Raw genomic sequence first — 27,727 nt, forward strand, 5'->3', positions numbered from 1 at the left:
CATAAATTTCAGTTTCACACTTTTTGTTTAGTATATACGGTAATTCCACGTGTGTTAATAGTTTTGATGCCTTCAGTCTGAATGTACAATTTTCATAGTCATGAAGATAAAGAAAAATCATTAAATGAGAAGGTGTCCAAACTTTTGATCTGTACTGTATGTTCCCCATTTCTTCTCAAAATTTGGGGTGCATCTTATAATCTGCAAAATACGGAACATTGGTTTTGTTTGAAAGTAAGTCTTTTTATTATGTCTGAGATCTGTAACAATTCAGGGGAAGGAACCTTTTAAGTGTATATTTCTATACTCTAGTTTCTAAGGCAGTAATTCTGACAACTGTTATTGCCCATATTTGATTTTTTTTTTTTTTTTTTTATAAAGTCTGGTAAACATGCAAAATGAGTAAATGCCTTATAAGTAGGGATGAGCGAACCGCTTTGGATACTCCTTATCAGAATAACTATAGCGCTTAGGCTACTTTCACACTAGCGTCGGAATCTCCCCGTCGCAATGCGTCGGGGAGAGATTCCGACGCTAGCGTTTGCTGCATTGCACAATGGGTGCAGCGGATGCATTTTTCCGGCGCATCCGCTGCCCCATTGTAAGGTGCGGGGAGGTGGGAGCGGAGTTCCGGCCGCCCATGCGGTCGGAAAAAGCGGTCCGTCAGGAGAAAAAAACGTTACATGTAGCGTTTTTTTTCTCCCGACGGTCTGCCAAAGCACGACGTATCCGTCGCAAGACGGATGCGAAGTGTGGCAATCCGTCGCAAACGCGTCGTCAATAGAAGTCTATGGAGAAAAAACGCATCCTGCAAGCACTTTTGCAGGATGCGTTTTTTCTGCAAAACGACGCATTGTGACGGATTAAAAAAAAAAACGCTAGTGTGAAAGTACCCTTACCGAATAGCACCATGAGGAACCCGGCTTCCTGTAGCGCTCCCAATAATCAGCGGTTCGGCTCCGCAGCTGCAGGATCTTCATGTATGTTGTGACTGTCACACAGCTGTGACATGCAGCTGCGGAGCGCTATAGTTATTTGGATGAGTTATCCAAAGCTGTTCGCTCATCCCTACTTATAACCTCGTTTATGGCCCTCTATAAACGAACAGATCTTTTTATTTGCAGACCTTTCTGCTGAGAAAATGTGTACATGACCTGTGTGAGTGTTTGATACATTTTTATTTGCGCTGCCCCCCCATTCATTTGAATGAGTAAAAAATGCTGCAAACTAAGCAGCGGCAATGCCACAGATTTGAAAGTTGCAGAATTTTGAACCATCAAAGCAAAGGAAGCCTAGTCACTTTGCTTTTTGCCGTAGAAAGAAATGCAGTGTTTTACAGTACCGGCAAAGGACAAAAAAAAAAAAATGCAATGAGTGAACAAACCATGTGGCTTTCAAAGGTCCCTCAAATCAAAGGAAAATCACACAGGAGACAGACTTTAGAGAGAACTGTTTAATTAAGCACAGCCAATCATTGACATTCTAAGCAGAGTGACAGTAAAATTAACAGCTAGTTACATCATAGACCCATAGGCAAGGAAATCCCAGAGGAATGTTAAGAAATCTGCTTTCAATTATATTTTAATGGGGTTAACCAACATTCCCCACAAACTGCCCTGACCATCTAAACTTCGGTGGATAACCCATTAAATAAACATTTGTCTCCCCGTTTGGGTTAATCAAATATTTATATACTCGTAATTCATTGGCTAAGCCATCAACTGATGGTAAATACATGCAGAGTACCTACACATGTAGACATTTCAGTGGCAGTAGCCATGGTCAAAGCAGACCACCAAATACAAACTCTATACATTATCTTACACCTAATCATACTGGAATGCTTCCCTTAATTACAGACTTATTATACAGCCAGAGTGAGTATACCAGTGTCATTAGGTCTAAGAAATCAATGCATACTGCTTGTACGGTCACACTTGGCGACGGGTCAGCTTAATATTACAATTCCTCAGGTTCTCCTGCTTTGAGGACAGTAAACCCTCAGGGTTAAGATACAGTAGTCAGATTAGCGTAATGGATTAGACATGAGCTCAGTCACACATGAAACATGCACTGCAGAAAATAGACTTCTAGAAAAGTATAGATTTAGCAACATTTTTTTTTTTAACAACCACAAAACAAATTCTTTATATGCAAAGACTTTTCAGCAAGTATGATCAAGGTAATTTTATAATAAGTGCTCATCCTGGAAAGGAAGACTCCGCTCAAACAAGTTCTTCAGGGTGTAACGTAACAGTACCATTTGTACAGACCTGGCGCAATCTTTAAAGTGAAGACATTTTTAATCTTTGTGGAAAAATTTTCCTAAACTGGTATAAATATCGTAGAAATTTAAAAAGACAATTGCACAGGGCAGAAATCAAACGCTTTCTTCAAGAGGAGCCGAAGACCACAACATGCACACAGGCAACACAATATACAGTTAGTGAACAGAGCTAAGCATTGCAAGCAAGTATTTAACCTAAAACCAATTATGGGAAACACTGTCCCCGATAATTAAGTACACCTGTAGTGTAACATATGAGGGATCACTGCCCCCGATATAACACTGTGGTAGGCAAAAACTACCAATTTTGTACACAATCCATTATGGAAGACACTGCTCCCGATAATGTAAGCTCATACGCTTCATGATTCAAGTTACTGGAAAGTCTGCTTTAGGGTACGTGCACATGGGGCGGATGCTCTGGATGCTAAGTCTGACATGTAGCAGGAGAGAGAATGGGAGTCTCGTCCACGTGATCGCAAGTCCATGCAAAAATCAGCAGGGATTACAACACGCCGCAGATTTAAATCCAGAACACCTCAATTTATGCTGTAACTTTTCACAAAGGAAAAAAAAGCAAATTATTTTTACCGATTTTCTCTGCTAAATTGAGGTCCCATGTGACTCAACCCTTAATAGAAAGGGTATAAGAAACCCTGATAAATAGCCAAAGTGTAGCTTCAAAGTGCTTGTGTGCACGTGCCATTATGGACTGTGCAATGCAACAGAGAAGACCTTGTACGCCTTAAGATGGTGATGACTTCCTTCATAAGCTCCACACTTGAACATACATCATTTATATACCATGGCATCAAGTTACTGACCAAAAGTCATGTGTTATCCAGCATCAGGTTATTTAAGTGGAAATCTAGATAGCCATTCTATAACCTTCCATGCATGCTGCTCATTAAGGAACCCAACCACCAACCTAAAGCACAGAAAGAACTTCTAGAAATCGAAGGGTTTCAGCCCTCTGTTGCATGGCACAGTGAGAGCAGATATTCCAGTATCATGACAGACCGGTTAAGCAGATGCTGCTTTTATCATACGGAAAAAAATAAAATCCGACAGTATAACCGTCAATTATGGAAGTCACTGCTTCCGATAATTACCAAAATAACAAAAATTAACACCATTTATAGTGATCACTGTCACTGATAAATAAATAAGTATTCAGTGCTTAATATATGTTCAGAATCCTCCTAGTTTGAGCCCATCTATACTGCTCCTGCACTGCAGGTAGTCAGCCGATTACTTACTGTGTAACCTGAACAGGGCAGCAAATAACTGCCAACCAAAACCAGACAGGCCACCATTCGCATCCAGGCTGGCCACAGGGCTCTAAAAAGGTTCCTGGCTCTCTAGTGTCTACAGTTATTCTCGGGTTTCAAGTAGAAATGCATGGAAAATGGAGTGGAATCATGTATAAAAACTTTCTAAATGGGTCAGAATTAGCAGCCTTGAAATACCAACCTTGTGAACAATAGAAAGTAAGGAGAGGGGGAAATAAAGTGGCGCCTCTATTCCAGTGGCTAGTATTCGTATGGCACAAACCAAAGTTATTTCACCAGATGTTGGCTCAAGAAAGTGAATACAAGAGGGATGGGGTGAGGAGATCTGTAAACTAAGGAAACTTGTCATCTGATTCATGCTGCCCAGACTTGGCTGGCTTTTTCCTTCGCTGCTTAGAGAAAATTTGCAGGTCTCTCCCCATGTACATAGAAAAGGAGAGACCCATCAATCACCTGTGATTTTGCACCCATGCTCAGATTTGTGCTGCCCGTGGTTTGGACAGGACGAATCAGAAGAAAGGTTCCTTTTGACATTGAAATCATTTCAGCCTCATGTATAGGGATAAGTGCTTCACTTTGGAGGGGTACAGCATCATCTTAAAACTCATTATCTATTTCCCAAATCTCACCCTCCAGGGCATTTGCAGCACTCTGGACAGTCCAAGTAAGAAGGGCCAACTGGTTTTTAAAGACATCTTCATTAAACTTGGACTTGTCTTCCTTCAGTAAATCTAGGTGCTTCTTCATTGCATCAAAAGTGTGATTGCCGTAGCCATAAAGAATATGTCGAAATGGTGACTCTTTAGGAGAAACATAGGGAAAGAGCATAGAGTGCTCAACCTAAAAGTGTAGGGAAAAAAAAAACCAAAAAAAAAAACCACACAATCACATTATTAAGATGTCTGAAAAAAAGACCTTGCAAAAGACAATAATGAGCACATTTTTAGTATGTTCTCACGGTATGAAATTTGGAAGTAGTAGTGATAAGTGAATGTGCTCGGATAAGGCGTTATCAGAGCATGCTCATGCTAACCAAGTGTCTTTGACGTGCTCAAAAAATATATCAGAGTCCCCGAGGCTGCATGTCTAGCAACTGTTAGCCGCAACACATACATGTGTTGCGGCTGTCGAACAAATAGTCAAACAGCCATGAGACATGCAGCCGCAGTGACAAACATTTTTCAAGCACGCTGAAGAAACTTCGCACAAGAGCATGCTCCGATAACGCCTTATTTAAGCACTTTCACTCATTACTAGTAGTCAGCTATATAGGCCACAAAATTGCTTCAAAAACACTCCACATTAAAATCAATAGATTGCTTATTCAAAGACTGTGGAACACTCGGGAGGCTTTTATATTCACTGAATTAGTGAACACTCCCTAGTCACAAACCACCAATTTTGTTTTGTAGTGTGAAAATTCCACATTTAAAAGTATTGGGAATTATGCCAACACTGCAGAAAAAATGCCCTCAAATCATCAAAATAGATAATAAAAAAAATAAATAAAAAAAAAGCACAATGTGACAATATTAAGATCCTACACATCCATAGTAAGTGGCAATTCATACAATCTTTACCTTCATAATACGATCATTTAGTGAACGCAGAAAAGGATTATTTTCCAAGTCGGAGTCGAGAAAGTCTTTCTTGAGTGCGGCAACAGCTCGGTTGAAGTCTCCCAAAGCAGAATTCATCCATTTTACATCTAGGTTCATATTCTAAAGATAAAAGGGAAAACAAAAAACCTGTTTAGTCCAGGTTCTTGGTGTACTATTTACAGAGTACATTTAAAAGACCAAATAAAATCCTGCAAAATAGTAAATTAAAAGGAGGTGAATACAGGGATTTCTTGGGAACTGGTAAGGCAGCTCTAGTTTAGCTGGACCTCCTCAGCAAAGGATCAGGCATGATCAAATACACAAAAAATATCCGCCATTTTAATATTTCATTAATCAATAGTACATATGAAAATAAGCAACTCTTAATATATCTTCTAGGAAAAAAATTATTTTTTTCTCTGCCAGGTCTGATCAATTGTCCTCAAAATTCTCAGTTCACAGGTAAAATCTGTATTCAGTGAAGAGAGACTGTTACATTTCCAAGATAAGATGGCAGCATTGCCTTTAGCCTATTCCTCTCTAAGTACGAGATGGCCGTTGCTAATAAAAATTACAAAAGTTAGACTGGACTGGAGAGAGGAGGAAGGAGCTAACGGAATATCAGATAAGACTTGTACTATAGGTTTATGGAAAAGATTAAAACATGGGTTACTCTTTGGCAGTGACTTACTCTGCTCTTTATATTCAAAATATGCTGGGAGAGCCCTTCATCCATGTTTCCCCATATACCTATTTATTATAATGCCATTTATTCCATGGCACTTTACATGTGAGGAGGGGTATACAAAAACTAGTACAATAATCTTATTCAATTAAAGTCACGACTGGACTACAGGAGGAGAGGACCCTGCCCGCGAGGTCAATCTACAAGGGATGGGTGAGGATGCAGTAGGCGAGGGTAGAGCTGGTCGTGCAGCGGTTTGGTAGATCGGTTACTGCTGGTTGTAAGCTTGTCGGAAGAGGTAGGTCTTCAGGTTCTTTTTAAAAAGGTTTCAACGGTGGGCGAGTCTAATGTGTTGGGGTAGAGAGTTCCAGAGTAGGGGTGATGCACGGGAGAAATCTTGTATGCGATTGTGGGAAGAGGAGATAACAGGGGAGTAGAGAAGGAGGTCTTGAAGATCGGAGGGTGTGTGCAGGAAAGTACCGGGAGACGAGGTCACAGACGTATGGAGGAGACAGGTTGTGGATGGCTTTGTATGTCATGACAAGGGTTTTGAACTGCAGTCTTTGGGTAATGGGGAGCCAGTGCAGGGATTAACAAAAGGAGAGGCTGGGTAATAGCAGAGGGGGGACAGGTGGATTAGTCGGGCAGCAGAGTTTAGAATGGATTTGAGGGGTGCGAGAGTGTTAGGGGGGAGGCCACAGAGCAGGAGGTTGCAGTAGTCAAAGCAGGAGATGAGGGCATTGACTAGGGTTCTCGCAGATTCTTCATTTAGGAATGTACAGATCCAGGAAATATTTTTGAGTTGAAGTCGGCAGGAAGTGGAAAGGGCTTGGATATGTGGTGTGAAGGAGAGACAAGTGTCAAGGATTACTCCGAGGCAGTAAGCTTGTGGGACTGGAGTCAATTAAGATGGGGAAAGATGATGAATTCTGTTTTGTCCATATTAAGTTTAAGAAATCTAGCGGAGAAGGATGAAATAGACATTGTAGGGTTCTGGTTAGTAGGGTGGTTATATCTGGTCCAGAGATTTAGATCTGTGTGTCGTCGGCATAGAGATGACAAAGCCATGGGGCTAGTGGGAGACACAATGTCCGGTCTCTTAGGTACGACGAAATCCAAGATAGGGCCAAGTCAGTGATGCATAGAGATGAGAGGGTCTGTAATAGTAGGGAATGGTCCACTGTGTCAAAGGCAGAGGACAGGTCTAGGAGGAGGACAGTAGTGTCGCTTGGCTTTGGCAGTTAATAGGTCATTGGTGACTTTAGATAGGGCAGATTCAGTGGAGTCATGCAGCCAGAAGCCAGATTGAAAGCTGTCGAAGAAGGAGCAGGAAGAGGTGGGAGGACAGTTCAAGATGGATGTGTTGTTTCAGTAGTTTTGAGGCATAGGGGAGAAGTGATATGGGGTGATAGCTAGATACCAAGGATCGAGAGGGCTTTTTGAAGATCGTTGTGATTGAGGCATGTTTAAAGCTTGAGGGGAAAACACCAGTTGTTAGTGATCGGCTGAAGAAATGGGTTAGGATGAAGAGTGTGGTGCGGTTTGGGATGAAGTGCGATGGGATTGGGTCAAGTGCACAGGTGGTGAGATGTGAGCTTGAGATTAGAGTAGAGAGTCGATCTTCTGTAATGATGGAAAACTTGGTTTTGGAGGAGGAGGGCTAGGCAGTTAGGAGGAAGGGCTCTGGGGGTTGTCAATCAAAACTGATGTTAATATTCTGCTTGCTTGAAAAGTGAGGCAAATTCTTCAGCAGAGATGAGTGGAGAGGGAGGGGCTGCTGGGGGACAGAGGAGAGAATTGAAAGTGCTGAATAACTGTTTAGGGTTGTGAGACAGGGAGGATGTGAGAGATGAGAAATAAGTTTGTTTTGCTGCAGTGAGTGTGGCCTTGCAAGTAGTGAGGACTGTTTGAATGCAATGAAGTGCTCGTTGGAGTGGGATCTTTTCCATCTCCGCTCAGCAGCCCTGGTAGCCAGTCTTCGTTCTTTGGTCAGGCTGGTGTGCAGGGTCAGGTTCACACAAGCATATTTTGTAGTCTGTATATGGACCAAAATGCCCGATCCGGCGGCTTGTCTCTTCACCAGAGCTTGCAATCTCATTCACATAAGAGGCTGTAATTTCAGGTCAGGAGACCTGCTGCCAGAGAGGGCTATTTGGCCTATATACAAACTGCAAAATACACTTATGTAAAGCCAGCCTTACGGTTTAGTCAAAAACATCAAATGACAATGTTGGATAGTGTCAGACTGGGGTGACCAGGGCCATTCAGCAAAACTGACTGTAGGAGACCACTGATCAGCTACATGTAGATTTTACCTTCAGTCACAACTTTATCTATACTTCTCTATAATAAGCTTATTAGTATGCTACAGTAAAAAAAAAAAAAAAAAAAAAATTAGATGTTGCTTTTGTCTGTAAATCGCAAATTATCAGGATTCTGCCAAGCACTACTCCTGTAGAAGGGCCCACCGGGGGAATCACCTGTGTGCCATGCATGGCTTAATACACTACACTCTGTAAAGGTTACAAAGCTGAAGCCATATTGTAATGTGCAGAAATAAAAAATAAATAAATAATTCGTACAATTAGTGCACCCTTTTGCTTGTTAAGATCCATAGTTCTTCTAAGCAGTTCCTCCGTATACTTAGTGAAGTCCAGCGGCAGCTTGTGGTCATGTGTTAGACGGAGAATTATCTGGCCTGTAATATTTGCAGCCGTCCTACACATACTGTTGATATTAACCAACTTATCAAAATGTTCAAAAGTGTCGTCATCAGTGCCAAGATATGCATAGCGTCTATCTTCCTATAATAGAAAAAAAAGTGTAAGTCAATTATAAATAGTACAATAGAAAACCATAAACACCTTTTAAGACTACAAGAGTCTTCCCCGGTTTCTCAGTCACAAAATACTATACCTTCTGAAATCGGAAAGATGCCGCTGGGATGCCCGAATATGTAAGGAACGGGTATGCACTGTCATCCATGGGGAATCCATAACTGAAGAGAATATACAAGATCAAACACCGTAAACTTCAATATGGACAATTTTGAATACATTTATAGTAGTAAAAAGATACATTTTGGTTTGTGTGCAAGTTTAGTCACCTGTTACAGGCACTAGAATAATGCCGCAGCAGTGACGTCACATCAGTGGCATGAATCACTACTATAGCCAAGAAGTAACAGGGGGCTTGTGCTGGACCCAGGGAGGACAAGTACCTGCTTCACTTGTTATTTTAGTGCGTTTGGGTCTACTTTTCTGAAAGAGGAATCCCCCTTTAAAATCATAGTTCATAGAAATCTTCCCCATCGAGTGTTCTAACAGCGTAAGGCCGGGTTTCACACGTCGCGTTTGCTGCAGAGAAGATATGAATAATAGTGTGTAAAATCCAGATCCAGGTCCCCACCCCCCAGTACAAGGTGCGGCCAGGACAGGAAGCAGCGAGGGAGTCGGGAGCTGGGTGAGTATTTTAATCACAGCGGGGGGGGCGCACACGGGGTGGGAGGGGGGTTTGGGACCTGGATCTGGATTTTACACACTATTATTCATATCTTCTCTACAGCAAACACTTTTGCAGGGAAGATATGAATGGGGCTTCAGCAAGATGCAGGGGACAGTGCTAAACTTTAGCGCTGCCTCCGGCACGGTGCGTGTGGTACCCAGTGGGCACACGTGTGCCACACTGATGTGCCACAGAAACGCACCGGCACACGGACACAGATAATTCCGGTACCGGAATTATCTTGACGTGTGAGACTGCCCTAATCTGTTGCGTTCGGTTTAAGCCAGCTGCTAAATTTGGTGCATCTTTAGGTGGTCTAGTCCAATGTTGCAAAACCAATGCATAATGGGTTACAACCATTTCCAGAAAGTCACGTCTTAAGTGACTACTTGAAACTTATTTTTTGTAAGTCAAAGCCTGCAAATATTTATTGCAGACAGCCAAGTTGGGGGTTCTTGCCTCTAGCACTGCACAGTCCCCCCACTCCTTGCAGAGCACTCCTATAATGCTAGGTTTCCAAGCATTCTTGCTAAAGTTACTGTAAAAAAAAAAAAAATCAGACTGCGGCTCACTCAATGTCCCCCTATTGCCAGCAGTAAAAATTCTCCAGTGTTGGAGTTCTTGAGGTAGTCCTAACAGCAGCCGCCCAGATATAGAAACAATTCGGTTGTAGTAACCTGCGATTTGGCAATGAGGGTTGTGTGTCCAGGAGCTCTCATGTACAAGATTCTTTGTAGATGTATGATTGTATTGTCAAAGGGGAACACTAATGCATGTCTGCATGGAAATAGCGATTTTGAAAGGCTTACCTAAACTTGGGTGACATCTGTCCATTAGACACTGGATCAGGAATCTGAGCAGGAAGACAATGCAAGAAAGGTACAATATTGCACTTTGTATTTTATAATGCATTTTAGATACAATTTTAAATCAGTCAGAATATTACCTCTTTCAGGATTTTTACAATCATGTTGTACAGAAGTGGACTTGTAGATACCTGTAGAGATTCAGAACCTGTATAAAAATAAAAAAAGTTCATAAGTAGTACAGATGAAAAATAAACAAATTTGTAATACATCTTAGAGGATTCTGCATTTTTCTCTGCCAGATCAGCCATAAACAAAATTCTCAATTTGGAGGTAAAAGCCGAGCTCCCTGGACAGACTTTCCCATTACTGATTGAGATAAGATGGCCGTTGCTACTGATGAGATTGTATGTAGATACAAGGGAGAGGGGCTCTGCCAATAGCTTCTCCCATCCATATAGGGCAAATGTGGCGACAGGTACAAAGCCGTCTAAACTATTAATATCGGGCATACAGGTTACAGACTGCAGAGGAGAGATTGACCCCGGAATGGCTCAAATGCCTTGTTGAGGATAAATCTTTTATCACTATGTAAATTACCTCTTCCAGGCTCTGGGGAGGACACTGCCTCGAAGATAACTCTGCCTTCATGTAATATAAGTTACTGCAGAGCGGTGTGTGATTATACCCTACACATCTGCAGGTTGCACTCAGCTTCAGCCTCCATCTCACAGGCAGACAGGGCTGCAATAGTGTTACAATACAGCAGAGCTCAGAGACCTGCATAAGATGTGTTTGTCTTCTTGCAAACTTAATTTCTTCTGTTCTGTGTTAGTTACTTGTCTCACACTGGTAACTCCCTTTCATGTAATATAAGCTTCTTAGAAGCATCCCCCATAACCTGGAAGAGGACATTTACCATAAGGAGGAGCTCCCTGGAATAAAACAGATCGCAGGACATCATTTTACTTAGCTTCCTATGACCTGTGGGCCCATACAGAACGCTTAGGAGGGGTGATCCTACTGACAGATTCCCTTTATAGTTTACCAGATGATTTCCAGCTTAGCAAGTGATAAAAAAAAAAAAATAAATAAAAAACACATACACACACCATTGACACAGGTGGTCATGTAACATACCTTGAATAATGGCATCCAAACTAATATACGATGTTGCTTTAAGATGTAGAGTAGTAAGATAACCCTAAAAAACATAAAAAAAATATATATAAGAAATAATGCGCAAACGTTAGCCATTATAATGTGTATAACATACATACCTTCCTTGCTGGAGAGCAGCCTTGCAGGAAGCAAACCTAAGGCTACCAGCATCTCCCATCTCCATCAAAATAGGAAGAGCAAGGGAGGAGCAGAGGCATGGCCCAGTTGGTTTGATTCCTACGCCTCTTAAGGATTCTGGAGCATTGACTAAAACATGGCCCTCCATCAAGACCGGCATTGAATCAGGGTTTATGTATCCTAAGTTAATCCCTTTCTGACATAATAAGCACACCCACGTTGGACTCCCTCCCTTTGATGTGGGCTCTGGCGGTGAGCCCAGATCTTTCCCAGCACATGTTGGCTGTTCAAAACAGCTGACATGTGCCCACAACAGCTGCAGGTGGAAATGCAAACCACCTGTGGCCATTAACCTGTTAAATGCCGCGGTCAGCATTTGACAGCAGCATTTAACACGCATTTCCAGCAGTTGCGCCAGAAATCCACCCACCGGTGATCGTGGGTCACTGATGGGTTGTCATAACAAGTGGAGGTCTCCTGGAAACCTCTATGGTTGTCACTGCTGGATTGCTACAAGCGCCACCCGTTGTTCGGCGCTCATAACAAGTGAGGTATTCTGCTACATGCAGATGATCTGATCATCGCCTGTATGTAGCAGAGCCGATTGGGTTATGACAGCTTGAAGTCTCCCATGGAGACTATTAAAGTATGCCAAAAGATTATCCTGATCGCTAAAAAGCGTAGCGAGAAAACAGTCAAAAGCCAGAATTACATTTTTAGGTCACTGAGACATTGCATTAAAATGCAATAATGGGTTATCAAAAGACCATATCTGCACCAAAATGCCGTTAAAAACCATCAGATTGGCACGCAAAAAAAAAAAAAAAACCACCAATTGAAATTTCACTGCACTTAAAGTTTCTTAGAAAAGGGGAGAAAATTCCATGTTAATCAATGGGGTCGTTCAAAGTGAAAAAGACCAAAAATACCTCTGGTCATGAAGGGGGTTAACACTTGCCAACATATTTTTTTTTTTTATTTGGTTTTCCTCCTTCCAAAAGCCATAATTTCATTTTTCTGTCAGATATATGAAGTCTTGTTTTATTTCCCTTACACAGGGGAAAGGTAAGGGTGTTTTTTTTTTTTTTTTTAACGCCTCCTGTATTTGTTGTTAGTTCACTTAGAGGTGTTAAAAAAAAAAAAAAATATGTAACACCTTTACCCCCCCCAAGGGTGGTGCACGTTAATGACCGGGCCAATTTTTACAATTCTGACCACTGTCCCTTTATGGAGGTTATAACTGTCAGAATCACCGGGATCCGTTGAAGCGTTACATTGTTTTCCCATGACATATTGTACTTCATGACAGTGGTAACATTTTTGATATGGCTTGCGTTTATTAGTAAAAAAAAAAATAAAAAAAATTAAGAAAGGCGAAAAATGTTGCCATTTTCAAACTTTAAATTTTCATGCCCTTAAATCACACAGATGTGTTACTCAAAATACTTACCGTAAGTAACATTTCCCACATGTTTACTTTACATCAGCCAACACCAATTTTTTTGTTTACATTTTTTTTGGGGACCACATCACATTTGAAGTCACTATGAGGGGAGGGGTCTATAGGATAGAAGATACCCCAAAAGTGACACCATTCTAAAAACTGCACCCCTCAAGGTGCTCAAAACCACATTCAAGAAGTTCATTAACCCTTCAGGTGCTTCACAGGAATTATTGGAATGTTTAAAAACAAATTGGATCGAAAGAACATTTTTTTGTGAAAAAAGTTAACGTTAATTTGTGTGTTTTCCCAAGGGTAACAGGACAAATTGTACAACAACTTTTGGGGTCCAATTTCTCCCGAGTACGCCGATACCCCATAAGCGCAGGGGAACCACTGTTTGGGCGCATGGCAGAGCTTGGAATTGAAGGAGCGCAGTTTGACTTTTCAGTGCAGAATTTGCTGAAATGGAGATCAGACGCCATGTCTCGTTTGGAGAGCCCCTGACGTGCGTAATCAGTGGAAACCCCCCCAGAAGTGACCCCATTTTGGAACGTAGACCCCCTAAGGTACTTCTCTAGCTGTGTGGTGAGCACTTTGAACCACCAAGAGCTTCACAGAAGTTTATAATGTAGAGCCGTAAAAACAACAAACTTTTTTGTTTTCCCTTCTCACAAAAATGATCTCCCCCCCCCTCCCCCAAGGTTAAGAACTTGGACCCAAAAAGTTGTTGTGCAATTTGTCCCGAGTACACAGATACCCAATATGTGGGGGTATACCACTGTTTGGGCACACGTTGGGGCTCAGAAGGGAAGTAGTTACATTTTGGAACGCAGATTGACAGAATGGTCTGCGGGCGTCATGTTCCGTCCTGATGTGCCTAAACAGTGGAAACCCCCCCCCCCAATCCTAACTCCAGCACACCCCCAACACCAACCTTAGTGGAAAAACGGAAATACTTTTTTTATTTTATTATTTTTCCCTAACTAAGGGGGTGATATAGGGGGTGGCTTGATTTACTATTTATAGCGGGGTTTTATGTTTGGAAGCTATCACACGCTAAGACTCTTTATTGCAAAAACACGCAATTCATGAATTTTTTAGGTGGGGTGTTTATACCGTTCCGAGTGTGGTAAAATTGATAAGGCAGTTTTAGTCTTCGGGTCAGTACGATTACAGTGATACCTCATTGATATCTTTAGGTTTTGGAGCTTCTATGCAATAAAAACCTTCTATAAAAAAATTATTTTGCATTGCTTTATTCTGAGAGCTGCAACTTATTTTTTCGCTGACGGCGCTGTATGGCGGCTTGTTTTTTGCGGGACAAAATGATCTTCAGCGGTACAATGCTTATTTATATCGGTCTTATTGATTGCATGTTATTCCACTTTTTGGCTGGCGGTATGATAAAGCATTGTTTTTTCTTAGTTTGTTTTTTACGGTGATTACTGAAGGGGTTAACTAGTGGGACAGTTTTATAGGTCGGGTCATTACAGACACGGCGATACTGAATAGGTGTGTACTTTATTTACATATAGTAGTGTATTGGAACAATTTATTTTTTTCTTTATTTAGGAATTTTTACAAAAATTTCACAGTAGTTTTTTTACATTGTCCCATCACATTGGGACATCACTATATTAGCAATCCGACAGGCAGTATAGGAGGCTTCTCAGCGCCTGTTCTCAGCAGGCGCCGGCAAGCCACCTCCCTGCAGGACCTGAAAGGACCCCGTGGCCATCTTGGATCCGGGGGCCTGCAGGGAGGAGACCCTCGGAACAATGCGATCACTTTGCATTGTTCCGAGGGTCTCAAGGAAGCACGCAGGGAGCCCCCTCTGCGCGATGCTTCTCTATGCCACCGGAACGCTGCGATCTTGTTTGATCGCAGTGTTCCAGGTGTTAAAGTGCCAGTAGCGGTCCATGACTGCTCCTGGCACATAGCTGACACCCAGCCACAATCACCCCTTTGATCGCAGTTGATTGTTAAGATGTACTATTCCGTCCATGGTCATACAGGCCCAGGTCACATGGACGGAATAGTACGTCTGATATCAGAAAGGGGTTAAAAGCCTGCTTTGAAGCCAGTCACAAGTCATTAACTTACCCCTGGTTGTTACAGAAACCCATTGGCTCCCTGTAATCACTTCATGGGGGTGCTGATGGGCACATAAAATGACAAGCTTCAATGCAGACTCCATTAATGCCACTGACTGAATGATAACAGGTTAATAGTCGCAGGCAGAGCTCTACACCACCTGTGGCTGTTAGAGGCAGGTCCTGACTGTCAGAGACATATGTCAGGTTCAAACAGGCTCAGCCTGTGAGCCTGCTCCTTGCACCTGCTAGCAACTTGTGTCACACATGTAATGCAGAAGTCAGTAAGGGGCTGAAATCTTAAAAAGATGTTCCTCAAACAATTTCAAGGTTTGGGAATGACAACGAGATGGGATACATTCGGGCACAATTAAAACATCAGGTAAAAGATATACCTCTAGCCACTCCGTTGCACCAACTGCTCCATAGTCCCCAGCACTCCAGCTTGCAAATACAATGCTCCGTCTAGGTTTATACCCCTCTGAAGAAAAAAAAAAAACAAACAATTGATTAAATGCTTTAAGAGTAGTTATCTGGGCTGAATTTAACCCCTTAGTGACAGAGCCAAATTTTTGAAATCTGACCAGTGTCACTTTATGTGGTAATAACTCTGGAACGCTTCAACAAATCCCAGTGATTTTGAGATTGTTTTTTCCTGACACATTATACTTTATGATAATGGTAAATTTAGGTCAATATGTTTTGTGTTTGTTTATAAAAAATATCAAAAATTTGAGAAAAATGTTAAAAAATTTGCAATTTTCAAAATTTTAATGATTATCCCTTTAATCCAAATGGTCATACCACAGCAAACCATTAATAAATAACATTTCCCACATGTCGGCTTTACATCAGCACCATTTGTAAAATGTTATTTTATTTTGTTAGCATTTTTGGAGGTTTAAAAATGTAGCAGCAATTTTCATTTTTTCACGGAAATTTACAAAATTTATTTTTTTAGGGACTTATCCATGTTTGAAGTGACTTTAGGGGTCTCATGTATTGGGAAACCCCCAAACGTGATACCGTTTTAAAAACAGCACCCCCTGACATATCTAAAACTGCTGTCAGATAGTTTATTAACCCTTCAGGTGATTTACAGGAATTAATGCAAAGTGGTATGACAGAAATGAAAATGTGTATTTTTACCACCTAAATGCCTCTAACTTCTGAACAGGTTACAACAGCCATCAGATGCTAATGCTGCTTTTTGGTCATGAATTGCCACGGCAAACATCAGGATCACAAAATCATTATCTGAGGGCACCAATTTGGATAAAGAGGAAGCCCCCACACTCTGTTAACCATATATAATGATGTAGTCACTATTTACAGCAGCATCTAAGGGGTTAAACAGATTTGGACGGTGCAAACACTGATCGTGGCTGATGCAGAAAGTTGTCAGCTATAGTGCACAGCCGACAGCTACTGGATTGTTACCTGTATAGGGAGGCTATTCTCTAATATCTCAGGTCAGTTAAAAGACGTATTGGCGGTCATTAAGGGGTTAAAAGTCTGCAGAATCCTGAGAGTGTGATAGAAAGTTTACATTAAAGGGAATCCGTCACCATGTATGTTACCTTCTCTGAGAACGGCATAATGTACAGAAAGACATCCCAATTCCAGAAATGTGTTTTACTAGGCTGCTTGGTTTAGTTTTGATAAAAAAAAAGAATTTTATCAACATGATAGCTAGCAGCCTAGTAAGGCTACTTTCACACTAGCGTTAACTGCAAACCGTCACAAAAACGTCTTTTTGCCAAAAAAACGGATGCGTCAAAAAAGTGCAAAATGTATGCAACGCATACAGCATTTCAACGGATCCGTCTATTTGGGGATGTCTGGCCAATTAGCTAAAAAAAAAAAAATCCTGTTTGAGCATGCTCAGTAGAAAAAAAAAAACGTATTGCAGCGCTGCATTGCATCGTACGACGTGTCTCGACGCATCCGTCGCTCATAGACTTTCATTGTAGCCAAAGACGCATGCCGACGGATGTGCCGAGACACTTTTTTTTGTCGGAGCCAAAAAACGTTGCAATCTACGTTTTTCCAGACGACGTGTCGCCTAATTTCGACGCATCCGTCGAAAGACGTATACCGACGTATGCAAATCCGTCGCAATGCGTCTCCAATACAAGTCTATGGGGAAAAAACGCATGCAGCAAAATATTTTGCTGCATGCGGTTTTTCGGCAAAACGACGCATTTTAACGTATTGCAGTTAACGCTAGTGTGAAAGTCGTAGTTACTCACCGATAACGGTGTTTCTCGGAGCCCATGACCGCACTACGGAGAGAGGGGATCCGCCCTTCAGGGACAGGAAACCTACAGATAAAAGGGCGGTACCTCTCCCTCGTATCAGTTGGTTTACAGAGCATCGGAGGACCTCCAGGTTAGTTTACAACAGAGAAAAAAATCATATTACAACATTTCTTAAAAGAGGAACCCCGTGCCTATACACAAACTATATACAGTATATAAATTATATGTAATTAAAGGTGCTCACCGCACACGTGATGGGAGGGAATAAGCGAGTGCTGTCATGGGCTCCGAGAAACACCGTTATCGGTGAGTAACTACGACTTTCTCGGTCTCCCATGACAGCACTACGGAGAGAATTGCAGAGACCAAGCTTAGGGAGGGACCACCACCTCGAGAACCCTTCGTCCGAAGGTTAAGTCAGACACAGTGGCTAGATTTAATCTATAGTGTCTAAAAAAGGTCGATGGTGATGACCAGGTGGCCACTTTACAGATTTGCTCTATTGATACCTCTGACCTCTCAGCCCATGAGGTAGCTACTGCTCTTGTGGAATGTGCTCTTATACCATCTGGGATCTCATTCCCCGAGGATGAATATGCCAAGACTATCGCCTCCTTTATCCACCTCACCAAAGTACCCTTGGATGCCCGAAATCCTTTTCTGGGACCCTGGAAACAGAAACAGAGAGCCTTCCTTCCTATACTCTCTGGTGGAATCTAAGTATTGGATTAGGCACCTTCTGACGTCTAGATTATGGAAGTTCTGCTCTCTCATTTTTTGGGTTTGGACAAAAGGATGGCAGGGAGACTTCTTGTGACCTATGGAACTTTGATGCCACTTTTGGCAAATAGGCCGGGTCAGGTCTAAGAGTGACTATCATCTAATACCTTAGTGAAGGGTGGATTAGAGGATAAGGCTTGAATGTCACTTATTCTGCGTGCAGATGTTAACGCTACCAAGAGAATGGTTTTAAGTGATAGAGTTTTTATGGGAATCGTCTATGGGTTCGAATGGAGGACCCGTTAACGCCGAAAGGACTAAATTTAAGTCCCATGAGGGCACTTTCTGGGCGACTAATGGCTTTGATCTTGTCACCGCCTTAAGTCTAATTATCCATGGGTTGGCCGCAATATTATGGTTGTAGAGTGCTCCTAGAGCTGCTATTTGTACTTTAAGAGTACTAACCGACAACCCCTGTTCCAGACCTTTTTGTAGGAACTCCAATATTTTAGGAATTGAAGGCCCATCTTGGACTTTTACTTTGGAGACGGACAGAAATTTTTTCCATGTTTTCCCATATATTCTAGTAGTGATGGGTTTTCTACTTTTTAACAACGTGGAGACTAAGTTATCTGAGAAACCCCTTTCTTTTAATAGTCCCCGTTCAAAAACCAGGCTGTCAAATGTAAGTTCGATTCCTGTGGGTGGAAGATCGGCCCTTGATGTAGAAGGTCTGGAATATTCGGCAGGACCCATGGTTCCGAGATCGAAAGAATCCTCAGCCAGGAGAACCACGTCCTTTTTGGCCAGAAAGGGGCTATGAGAATCATTTTCGCTTTGTCCTCTCTGACTTTCCGAATGACTGCCGGGATCAGAATAGTTGGAGGAAAGGCATAAGTTAATTTTTGAGTCCACGGAATCATAAAGGCATCTAGAGCCTGTGGATTCCCTACCGGGTTCAGAGAACAGAATTTGTTCACCTTTTTGTTTTTGTGATTGGCGAATAGATCTATTGTCGGTGCTCCCCACATTTTTGTGATCTGATCGTAGATGGATTGGTTTAGGGACCACTCGCCTTGTTTTAACAGTGATCGACTCAGGTAATCTGCTCTCTCGTTGTTTGAACCCTGAATGTGTAGCGCAGAGAGGGATAATAGATTTTCTTCCGCAAGGTTGAAAATTTTGGCCGAAGAACTCATGAGTGCCTGAGACCTTGTTCCTCCCTGGTGGTTTATATACGCTACAGTCACTTTGTTGTCCGAAAAGATTCGGACGTGATGTCCCTGAATATGGGTCAGAAAAGAAAGAAGAGCCTGAAGCACTGCCCAAAGTTCTTTTTGGTTTGAGGATGCTGATAGTTCCTGGACTGACCAGGTTCCCTGAGCCACTCTGTCTCCCATGTGAGCCCCCCACCCTGTGGGACTCGCATCGGTTGTTATCACCCGGGATATTTGTGTCACCCAAGGAACTCCCTTTGATAAGTTTTGGGTCTCCCCCCACCAACGAAGGGAATGAATAACTGAGGATTTCAGGGTGATTCGACCTTCCAAGTTGTCCTTTAGTATTGACTGCCATTCGAGTACGTGCCACTGAAGTTCTCTTGCGTGGAACTGTGCGAAGGGTATCGCTGGTAGGCATGAGGACAGAGAGCCTAGTAGCGACATTGCTCTCCTTAGAGTCATGGAAGGATGGTGAAAAGTTCGCGTTATCATGGCTAATATGTTGTCTTTTTTTGGGGTTTGGAAGTCGACATTCTTGGACTCGGGAGTCTAATGTCAGACCTAGGAACTCCTGTGCCTGACAGGGTTCCAACTTTGATTTTTTTAAGTTTATGAGCCACCCCAAGTCCGTCAAAATAGTCATCACCCGGTCCCTCTGTTCTTTGCAACTTTGGGCCGAGTTGCTTACGATGAGAAAGTCGTCTAGGTAAGGGACTATTAATATATTTTGTTCCCTTATGTGGGCCATCATTTCTGCTACTATTTTTGTGAATATTCGGGGAGCTACAGAGATTCCAAACGGAAGAGCTCTGTACTGGAAAAATCTTAATTGTCCTTTTATGGGAACTGCCAATCTTAGGAATTTTTGAGATTGATTGTGGATGGGCACATGATAATATGCATCGGTTAGGTCTATCACGACCATGTAGCAATTCGGAAACAGGATTTTTATGGTGGACTTTATTGTTTCCATTTTGAATTTGTAATTTACGTATTTGTTCAGGTTTTTTAGATTTATAATGGTCCGAAAGGACCTATCGGGTTTTGGTACTAAAAAAAGAGGGGAGAAAAAACCTTCTCCTACATTCTGAGGGGGGATTTCTTGAATCACGGATTTTTGCAGTAGGGAAATAATTTCTCTCTCTAAAGCTGCTTGTTCTGCCACCGAGGATCTTATTTTCGTTTCTATGTACTTTCGGGGAGGAAAAGAAATAAAATCTATTTTTAGACCGTACTGTATTATGTTTAGAATCCAGGTGTTGTTGGATATCTGCGGCGGAAAAATCTCCGATTCCGAAAGGACTGCCTGAATGGGGCTGGTCCTGAATTTGGAAACCCCTTCTTTTTGTCTCCTGCTTTTTGGAGGATGTCATCCAGGGTTTCTCCAAATAGTTTTAGCTTTGTCTGGAGATCTCCAGGCCAGCTTTTGAGCCATAATGTTCTTCTGGCTGCGTTGGAGAGAGCAGCGGCCTTAGATGTTAACCGTACAGAGTCTGCTGAGGAGTCCGCCAGGAATGCTGCTGCTGCTCTAATTGCAGGGATAGAATCCAGTAATTTATTCCTGGGTAGCCCGTCTCTAATTTGACTTTCTAATTGATCAATCCACACCATCAGAGATCTAGAGGTGCAGGTAGCCGCAACAGAAGGCCTCAAGCTACCGCCAGCCGATTCCCATGCCCCTTTAAGAAATGTATTTGCTTTCTTATCTAAGGGGTCCCTGAGGGTACCCATGTCCTCGAACGGGAGCGCAAATTTTTTAGAGGCTTTTGCCACCGCTACATCCAGCTTTGGCGCCTTATCCCAGGAAGTGGATGCGTCATCTTCGAAGGGATACTTCCTTTTAAGCGAGGGCACTGAAGAGTTTCTCCTATCTGGTTTCTCCCATTCTTTTTTAATTAGGGATTGGACATTGGGATTTAGAGGAAAGGTTTTCCGTTTTTTTTGTCCCAAGCCACCAAACATTACGTCTTGGGCCGTTTTGTCAGGTTTAGGCTCCTCCACCCCCATAGTAGCCCTAACGGCTCTCACTAAGGTATCCACTTCCTCGAGTGGAAAACAATGTCGGCCTGAATCTTCCTCGGAGGAGGATAGGGAGGAGTCAGAATCGTCCGAATCTGCGTCTTCAGACGAGGTTCGGACAGAGTGAGATTGTACTGATTCCTTTACTTTATCTTTTCCTTTTTTGGAGGAAGATGCAGCATTCTGAACCTCAGATCTAATGATATTTTTTTAACTCGGATGCAAAGTCGGGAGTCTCCTCACATAGCACACGCTGGATGCATGATTTACAAAGCTTTTTGTCCCAGGTTACTGGTAATGCTTTGTCACAGATGGGGCAGGATTTGTTTTTCCTTTTCTCCAACTTCTTCTTTCCCTATTAAGGGAGAAGAGGGAGCCCTATTATAATATATACATTCACGAAGATCACTCACCATTCGGACGTGCAGGCAGGTACCGGTTCTGGAGGGGGCCCTGGGTCCGGAATAGAAGGTTCCCGAGGAGGTGATTTAGTCTTCGCAGCAGACCTGCTGCGCTGTGTAGAGCGGCTGCTAGACCTACTCCTGGCGCTCTTAGGGTCCGCCTTCTTATGGTGCTGCTGCCTCGGCTGCAGCTCCTGTGGATAGCTGTCCTCCATGATTTACAGGGAGATGGTGCGACAACTGTGTGTGCACCATCTCCCTATTTGTATTTGGCGCCACCTCCGGCGTTTCCCCGCACTTCCGGTCCTGCGTCACGTCCAGGGAGAAGAGAAGCTACCGCGCATGCGCGCGGCAATGACCCGGAAGTCCTGCCGCATTTCCGGAGCGGCGGCCATCTTAGTACACCCAGCGTCCCTTCCTCTCGTCAGAATCGGCGGCGTTCTCCCTCCGCTCACCCTGAAGAACCCCTCGGTTCCAGCTTCGGGAGCCGGACAAGCCGCGGCAGGAGCCTCCTCGCTGCCGGTACTCGACTGCCCGGTCCATCGGTCTTCATAACAGGTACCACCGGAAAGAGGTTCCCTGTTCAGGGACAGGAAACCAACTGATGCGAGAGAGGTACCGCCCTTTTATCTGTAGGTTTCCTGTCCCTGAAGGGCGGATCCCCTCTCTCCGTAGTGCTGTCATGGGAGACCGAGAAAGTAGCCTAAGTGACATATTGCTGGAATCAGGGTCTCTGTGCCAACATCATGGTGTTCAGACAAAGTAGCAAAAACTGTGTGACAAATTGCTTTTACCTGTGCTGTCTGGCCTGAAATGGAGACTGAGGTCACTCATGCCATCACGATTACCCTATATGCCCAATGTCAGAGCACATGACTGCATAGTGTTGCTGCAGAAATTACATATCAGCCCGGACAACCTCTAAACATAGACCTTTTTTGGTGAAGAAAACCATTTCTGCAACAGTTTTCTTGTCTAGGTATTTGGCAGTTTGCTTCAATAGCTCTTCTCTCATTAAGTGTTACATCATGAAAGAATCATAAGGCAAACTGAAACCTTTTTTTAAATGAAGCCCAATTGGAATTTTTTTTTTTTTTTTTTTTTTTTTAAATTACCTCCCATTGTTTCCATATTTTTTAACAATTTTCAGCCACAGGGGCGGGGTTTTCGGGTGTTTGATTCACCTTTTCCTTACCAGCTGGCTGCAATAGTTGATTGAAGTTCATTCTCTGTCCCCCTAGTACACGCTTGCGCAAGGCAAGATTGTCCTCCGTAGTACATGCCTGCACAAGGCAGAGAATGAACTTCAATCCAATATTGCAGCCAGCGGGTAAGGAAAGGGTGAATCAAACACCTGAAAACCCTGCCCCTATGGCTGAAAATTGTTCCCTCCAAATTCAGGTGACAGAGTCCCTTTAATGGATGCTGCACAAAAAGCCATGCAATAATTAACAATAGGTAACCAATTAACAATCAACTGTTGTGTCCCACCCTCTTCTCATAGAGTTCAGGAAGTTATAGACCCATTGCAAATCATTGCACAACATAGCTGTGCAATTTCCACAGACAAAAGTTGGCCGTAGCATGGGCCATACAGAAGAGATCAGCGACTTCCCATCAGTAGCACTTGCCGATATCCTTTACCATGTATGAAGTGGAAGCACCTAGTAAAGCTCCTGCCCAGGAGATGCGGTATGATCACACAGTACACAGCAGGAGCAAGTCTATAAGATTCTCAACACAGGAACATTTTATTTTAAACACAACCAATTGTGGAAACTTATTCCAAATTAATTCTTCCTGGGAAACCCCTTTAGGGAGTCTGCATACATATAGTGCACATGGAAAAGGTGGTTAAAGGCCAACCAATGCTTTTAACTGACAAGTGAATTACATCTAATATTCACAACTCTGCTGGCTGTTACAGGCATATAAAAAAGGGTGTGAACTGAGTTCTATAAAAAACAAACAAAAAAAAACACAAACAACTTACCCTTAACCATTTCCGATAACATGCGGGCAAGCTCCATCAGCAGCGATGTCCCAACAGCCGCCTTGCACATTCCCATACCCACAGAGTCTCTCTGGGCCCCAACCACAACATATCGGTCTAGATAAATAAACGTTCATTCATTAAGTGGCAGTGCTAGAAAGTTACACCAGGAAAAACAAGCAACTGCTTTCATTACCTGGCTCAAGACCTTTAATGACACCAAAAACATTGTAAATTTTCTTCTCGGCCATAGTATTGTTCACTTGGAGGAGAACCTTGAGCGTACAGCCACTCAGCCCACTGCCCACACAGCCGGCACTCTGCAGCTTACTAGGAGAAAACGGGACGTGTTATGGAGCATGGCGTCACACGACCGTATAAGATTGTCTCAGCCAGAGAACTCGCACGATCTCTCGTCATCCGTGTATGGACACGCCACAGACAGAAGAACCTTTAGAGGTTACAAGTGAAGGCCCCACCTGCTCCAAGCTCCCGTGGATTTACTGAGGCTTCCCCCATAACATACACCTCACTTACTCATAAAGTACTCTGCCATCATTGCTGGAAAGCGTTTGAACTGGAATCTGGGGGAGTCCAGAAGATATTGAGGGTGGAAACTGGGTATGGTTAAATGAAGGGAATCCAGGAGTGAAAGGATCACCAGTACCAAAGTGAGCCTGCCAGCAAGAGAACAAACGCTAGAACGTTCTGCCCAACAAGACATTTTAATAAACACAGTAAGAAAAGCGGTGAGAATATAACTCACATGGCCAAAAGGAGCTTCAATGTCATCACTATATTTCCCGTCAGGAAACCTCATATCCATAGGCTCAGGATAGATGAGAACTCCGGCTGCTCCAACACGCTCAGCATTTCTAGCCTAAATGAAGTAGGGACATGTCAGGGTTACACAATGCAGTAATGGCCCCCAGTGCGTTACTAACCTGCAGTTCTGAAGCCGACCTGTGCTTTACCTTGGCATTCACCTGTCTCGCCTTAGTCATAGGTGGCACCACCAGCCTGTCACCGCAGTGTATAGAGTGCGGTGCCTGTAACCGCACCGCCAATGACTGACAGCAGCTCAGCATCGGGGCAGTCACAGCTCCAGCTCTATATACAGCGTTGACTGAAACCATCGCAGCCCCTATGACACAGCCTGCCGGAGTAGTAATGTATCTCTTCTCAGCAGAGCCCTCACTGATGGCACCACATGGTGTAACCATTAACCTGCAGATTAATTGTGCCATTTTACATCACAGGTTCCTTTAAAAAAGCTTTTATCAGCCTTTCTAAAGTTATAAATCTTTGTAATATACCAAGAGAAGATTTCCCACAAAACTTCAGTTTAATCAAAAAGGATCTTGGAATAATACATCCAATTATGGAAATTCAATAAAATGTTCCTGTGCTGAGAACCTTATAAATGTGTAATGGCTGTGTCTGACCGTGCAGGGACATGATCTGTATACTCTTACTCTCCCTGCCCAGGAGTTGTGGTATGATCAGACCATATTCCAGTACGGTCAGACACAGCCATTACACATTTATAAGACTCAGCACAGGAACATATTTAATCACATCCAATTGTGGAAGTTATTTAGATTCTATTGATTAAAATATACTTTGTTCTGGGAAAACCCCCATCAGTTTCCTTCTCTTTAAAGGTACCGTCACACTGGACGATATCGCTAGCGATCCGTGACGTTGCAGCGTCCTGGCTAGCGATATCGTCCAGTGTGACACGCAGCAGCGATCAGGCCCCTGCTGTGATATCGCTGGTCGGGGCAGAAAGGCCATGACTTTATTTTGTCGCTGGCTCTCCCGCTGAATCGGCGTGTGTGACGCCGATTCAGCGATGTCTTCGCTGGTAACCAGGGTAAACATCGGGTTACTAAGCGCAGGGCCGCGCTTAGTAACCCGATGTTTACCCTGGCTACCATCGTTAAAGTAAAAAAAAAAAACCCCACTACATACTTACCTACCGCTGTCTGTCCCCGGCGCTCTGCTTCTCTGCACTCCTCCTGCATTGGCTGTGAGCGCCGGGCAGCCGGAAAGCAGAGCGGTGACGTCACCGCTGTGCTTTCCGGCCGCTGTGCTCACAGCCAGTGCAGGAAAGCACAGCGCCGGGGACAGACAGCGGTAGGTAAGCATGTAGTTTTTTTTTTTTTTACTTTAACGATGGTAACCAGGGTAAACATCGGGTTACTAAGCGCGGCCCTGCGCTTAGTAACCCGATGTTTACCCTGGTTACCGACATCGTTGGTCGCTGGAGAGCTGTCTGTGTGACAGCTCTCCAGCGACGCTGCAGCGATCCGGATCGTTGTCGGTATCGCTGCAGCGTCGCTTAGTGTGACGGTACCTTAACTCCATGCGGCAAGTGCCGTCTTGTCTAATCACAATGGTAAAAGTAAGCTTCGGCACTCCAAGTTGCAGTAAATGAAAACTTACACAAATTAAGCCAACGTGTCAGCCTGTATGTAGCCTTTTTCAATGTAGGTCTATGAAACAAAATACACAATGAAAAACAGAATAAAAAAAAAAAAAACAGACATACATAGTGAAAAATCTATACAGCAGTTTGCAAATAGAACGTGAAGGCTGCTGGAATCATATCAAAAACAAGTGTACAAGCAAATAGGAGGGTTTCCGAAGTTTCTAGACAGGCATTTAACCCCTCTTCTGCCAATCCATGGTCCGGTCCCTTGATAGAGTTCAGTATTCTATAAGGTAGAAGAAAGGAAAAGGGAATATCCAGGACGTGCTGGATATTCCCTTTTCCTTTCTTCTACTTCAGCTGAAGTCACCAGCAGGTACAGCACCCACCAGCTATATTCATTTGCAATGGCTTATAGATGCATGTCTCGGCGTGTCAAGCTCCTAACCTTCCCTCTCCCCCCTCATCTTTTCTTGAATATTCTATAAGGTCCTTTTGGTTGTCAATTGATTTTTATCATCATTTATCTCTACATTATTAATGTCCCCTTGCCTTGTACATTAATGCATTTTCTCAGAGTACCTCATGTGCAGACCCAACCTCTATACAAAAGTCAGTTTTACCTCTATACAAGTCACTAGTTCGACCACACTTAGAATACTGTGCACAGTTCTGGTCCCCGGTATAGAAGACAGACATAGCTGAACTAGAGCGGGTGCAGAGAAGAGCGACCAAGGTTATTAGAGGACTGGGGGGGGTCTGCAATACCAAGATAGGTTATTACACTTGGGGCTATTTAGTTTGGGAAAAATGAAGACTAAGGGTATGTTCACACGTTCCTGATTTCCATCCTTTTTTTTCAGGACTAAAAACCGCAGCTCTTTGCAGAAAACGCAGGTCCTTTTTTTGGTGCTTTTTTGGTGTGTTTTTTGATGCGGTTTTCTATGCAGAGTCTGTGTTTTCTAGGGAGTTAAAATGGCTGAAAATACCCTACCCCTATTCTAACCTTAGTGGAAAAAAAAAAAAAAAAAAATTCTTAATTTTTTTATTGTCCCTACCTATGGGGGTGACAAAGGGTGACAAAGTGTCATACTATTTTTTTTTATTTTGATCACAGAGGTTATATCTCAGTGATCAAAATGCACTTTGGAACGAATCTGCCGGCCGGCAGATTCGGCGGGCGCACTGCACATGCACCCGCCATTTTGCAAGATGGCGGCGCCCAGGGAGAAGACGGCCGGACGGACACCGGGAGGCCGGGTAAGTATAAGGGGGGGGGGAGATTAGGACACGGGGGGGGCATCGGGGCAGCCACACTCCGCCCACTTCCCCGCACTTCCTGCTGCAGCGGTTCGGCACCACAAACCGCAATAAAACCCGCAGATATATTTTTGATCTGCGGGTTTGACCTCACAATGGAGGTCTATGGGTGCAGAACCGCTGCGGCTCCGAAAAAAAGAAGTGACATGGTACTTCTTTTTTCCCGCAGCTATTCAGCGTGGCTTTTTTTCTGAATTTCAGGATCGTGTGCACAGTGGTTCCTGTTTTCCATAGGGTACATTGTACTGTACCCTGCATGGAAAACAGCTGCGGAACCGCAGCGGCAAAAACGCTGCGGTTCCGCAGAAAAAAAACGCACTGTGTGAACATGGCCTAAGGGGTGATCTT

At 43.3% G+C, this 27,727-nt stretch overlaps 1 protein-coding gene across 1 annotated transcript in view; it reads right to left on the reverse strand.

Annotated features, from left to right (window-relative positions):
* Window positions 1-1,438: 1,438 nt before the first annotated feature.
* TFRC (transferrin receptor) overlaps window positions 1,439-27,727 on the reverse strand; it is a 54,654-nt gene continuing 28,365 nt past the window's right edge. Inside the window, exons 8-19 of the mRNA XM_069727065.1 lie at window positions 24,392-24,505; window positions 24,163-24,302; window positions 23,822-23,955; window positions 23,626-23,742; window positions 15,407-15,492; window positions 11,316-11,379; window positions 10,316-10,383; window positions 10,179-10,222; window positions 8,782-8,863; window positions 8,448-8,669; window positions 5,160-5,300; window positions 1,439-4,419 (exon numbers count right to left, since the gene is read on the reverse strand). Of these exons, the coding sequence (XP_069583166.1) occupies window positions 4,177-4,419; window positions 5,160-5,300; window positions 8,448-8,669; window positions 8,782-8,863; window positions 10,179-10,222; window positions 10,316-10,383; window positions 11,316-11,379; window positions 15,407-15,492; window positions 23,626-23,742; window positions 23,822-23,955; window positions 24,163-24,302; window positions 24,392-24,505 (1,455 nt within the window). The 3' untranslated portion in view covers window positions 1,439-4,176. The remainder of the gene's footprint in view (window positions 4,420-5,159; window positions 5,301-8,447; window positions 8,670-8,781; window positions 8,864-10,178; window positions 10,223-10,315; window positions 10,384-11,315; window positions 11,380-15,406; window positions 15,493-23,625; window positions 23,743-23,821; window positions 23,956-24,162; window positions 24,303-24,391; window positions 24,506-27,727) is intronic.

Source organism: Ranitomeya imitator, chromosome 5, assembly GCF_032444005.1.
Source record: "Ranitomeya imitator isolate aRanImi1 chromosome 5, aRanImi1.pri, whole genome shotgun sequence".
NCBI lineage: Eukaryota > Metazoa > Chordata > Amphibia > Anura > Dendrobatidae > Ranitomeya > Ranitomeya imitator.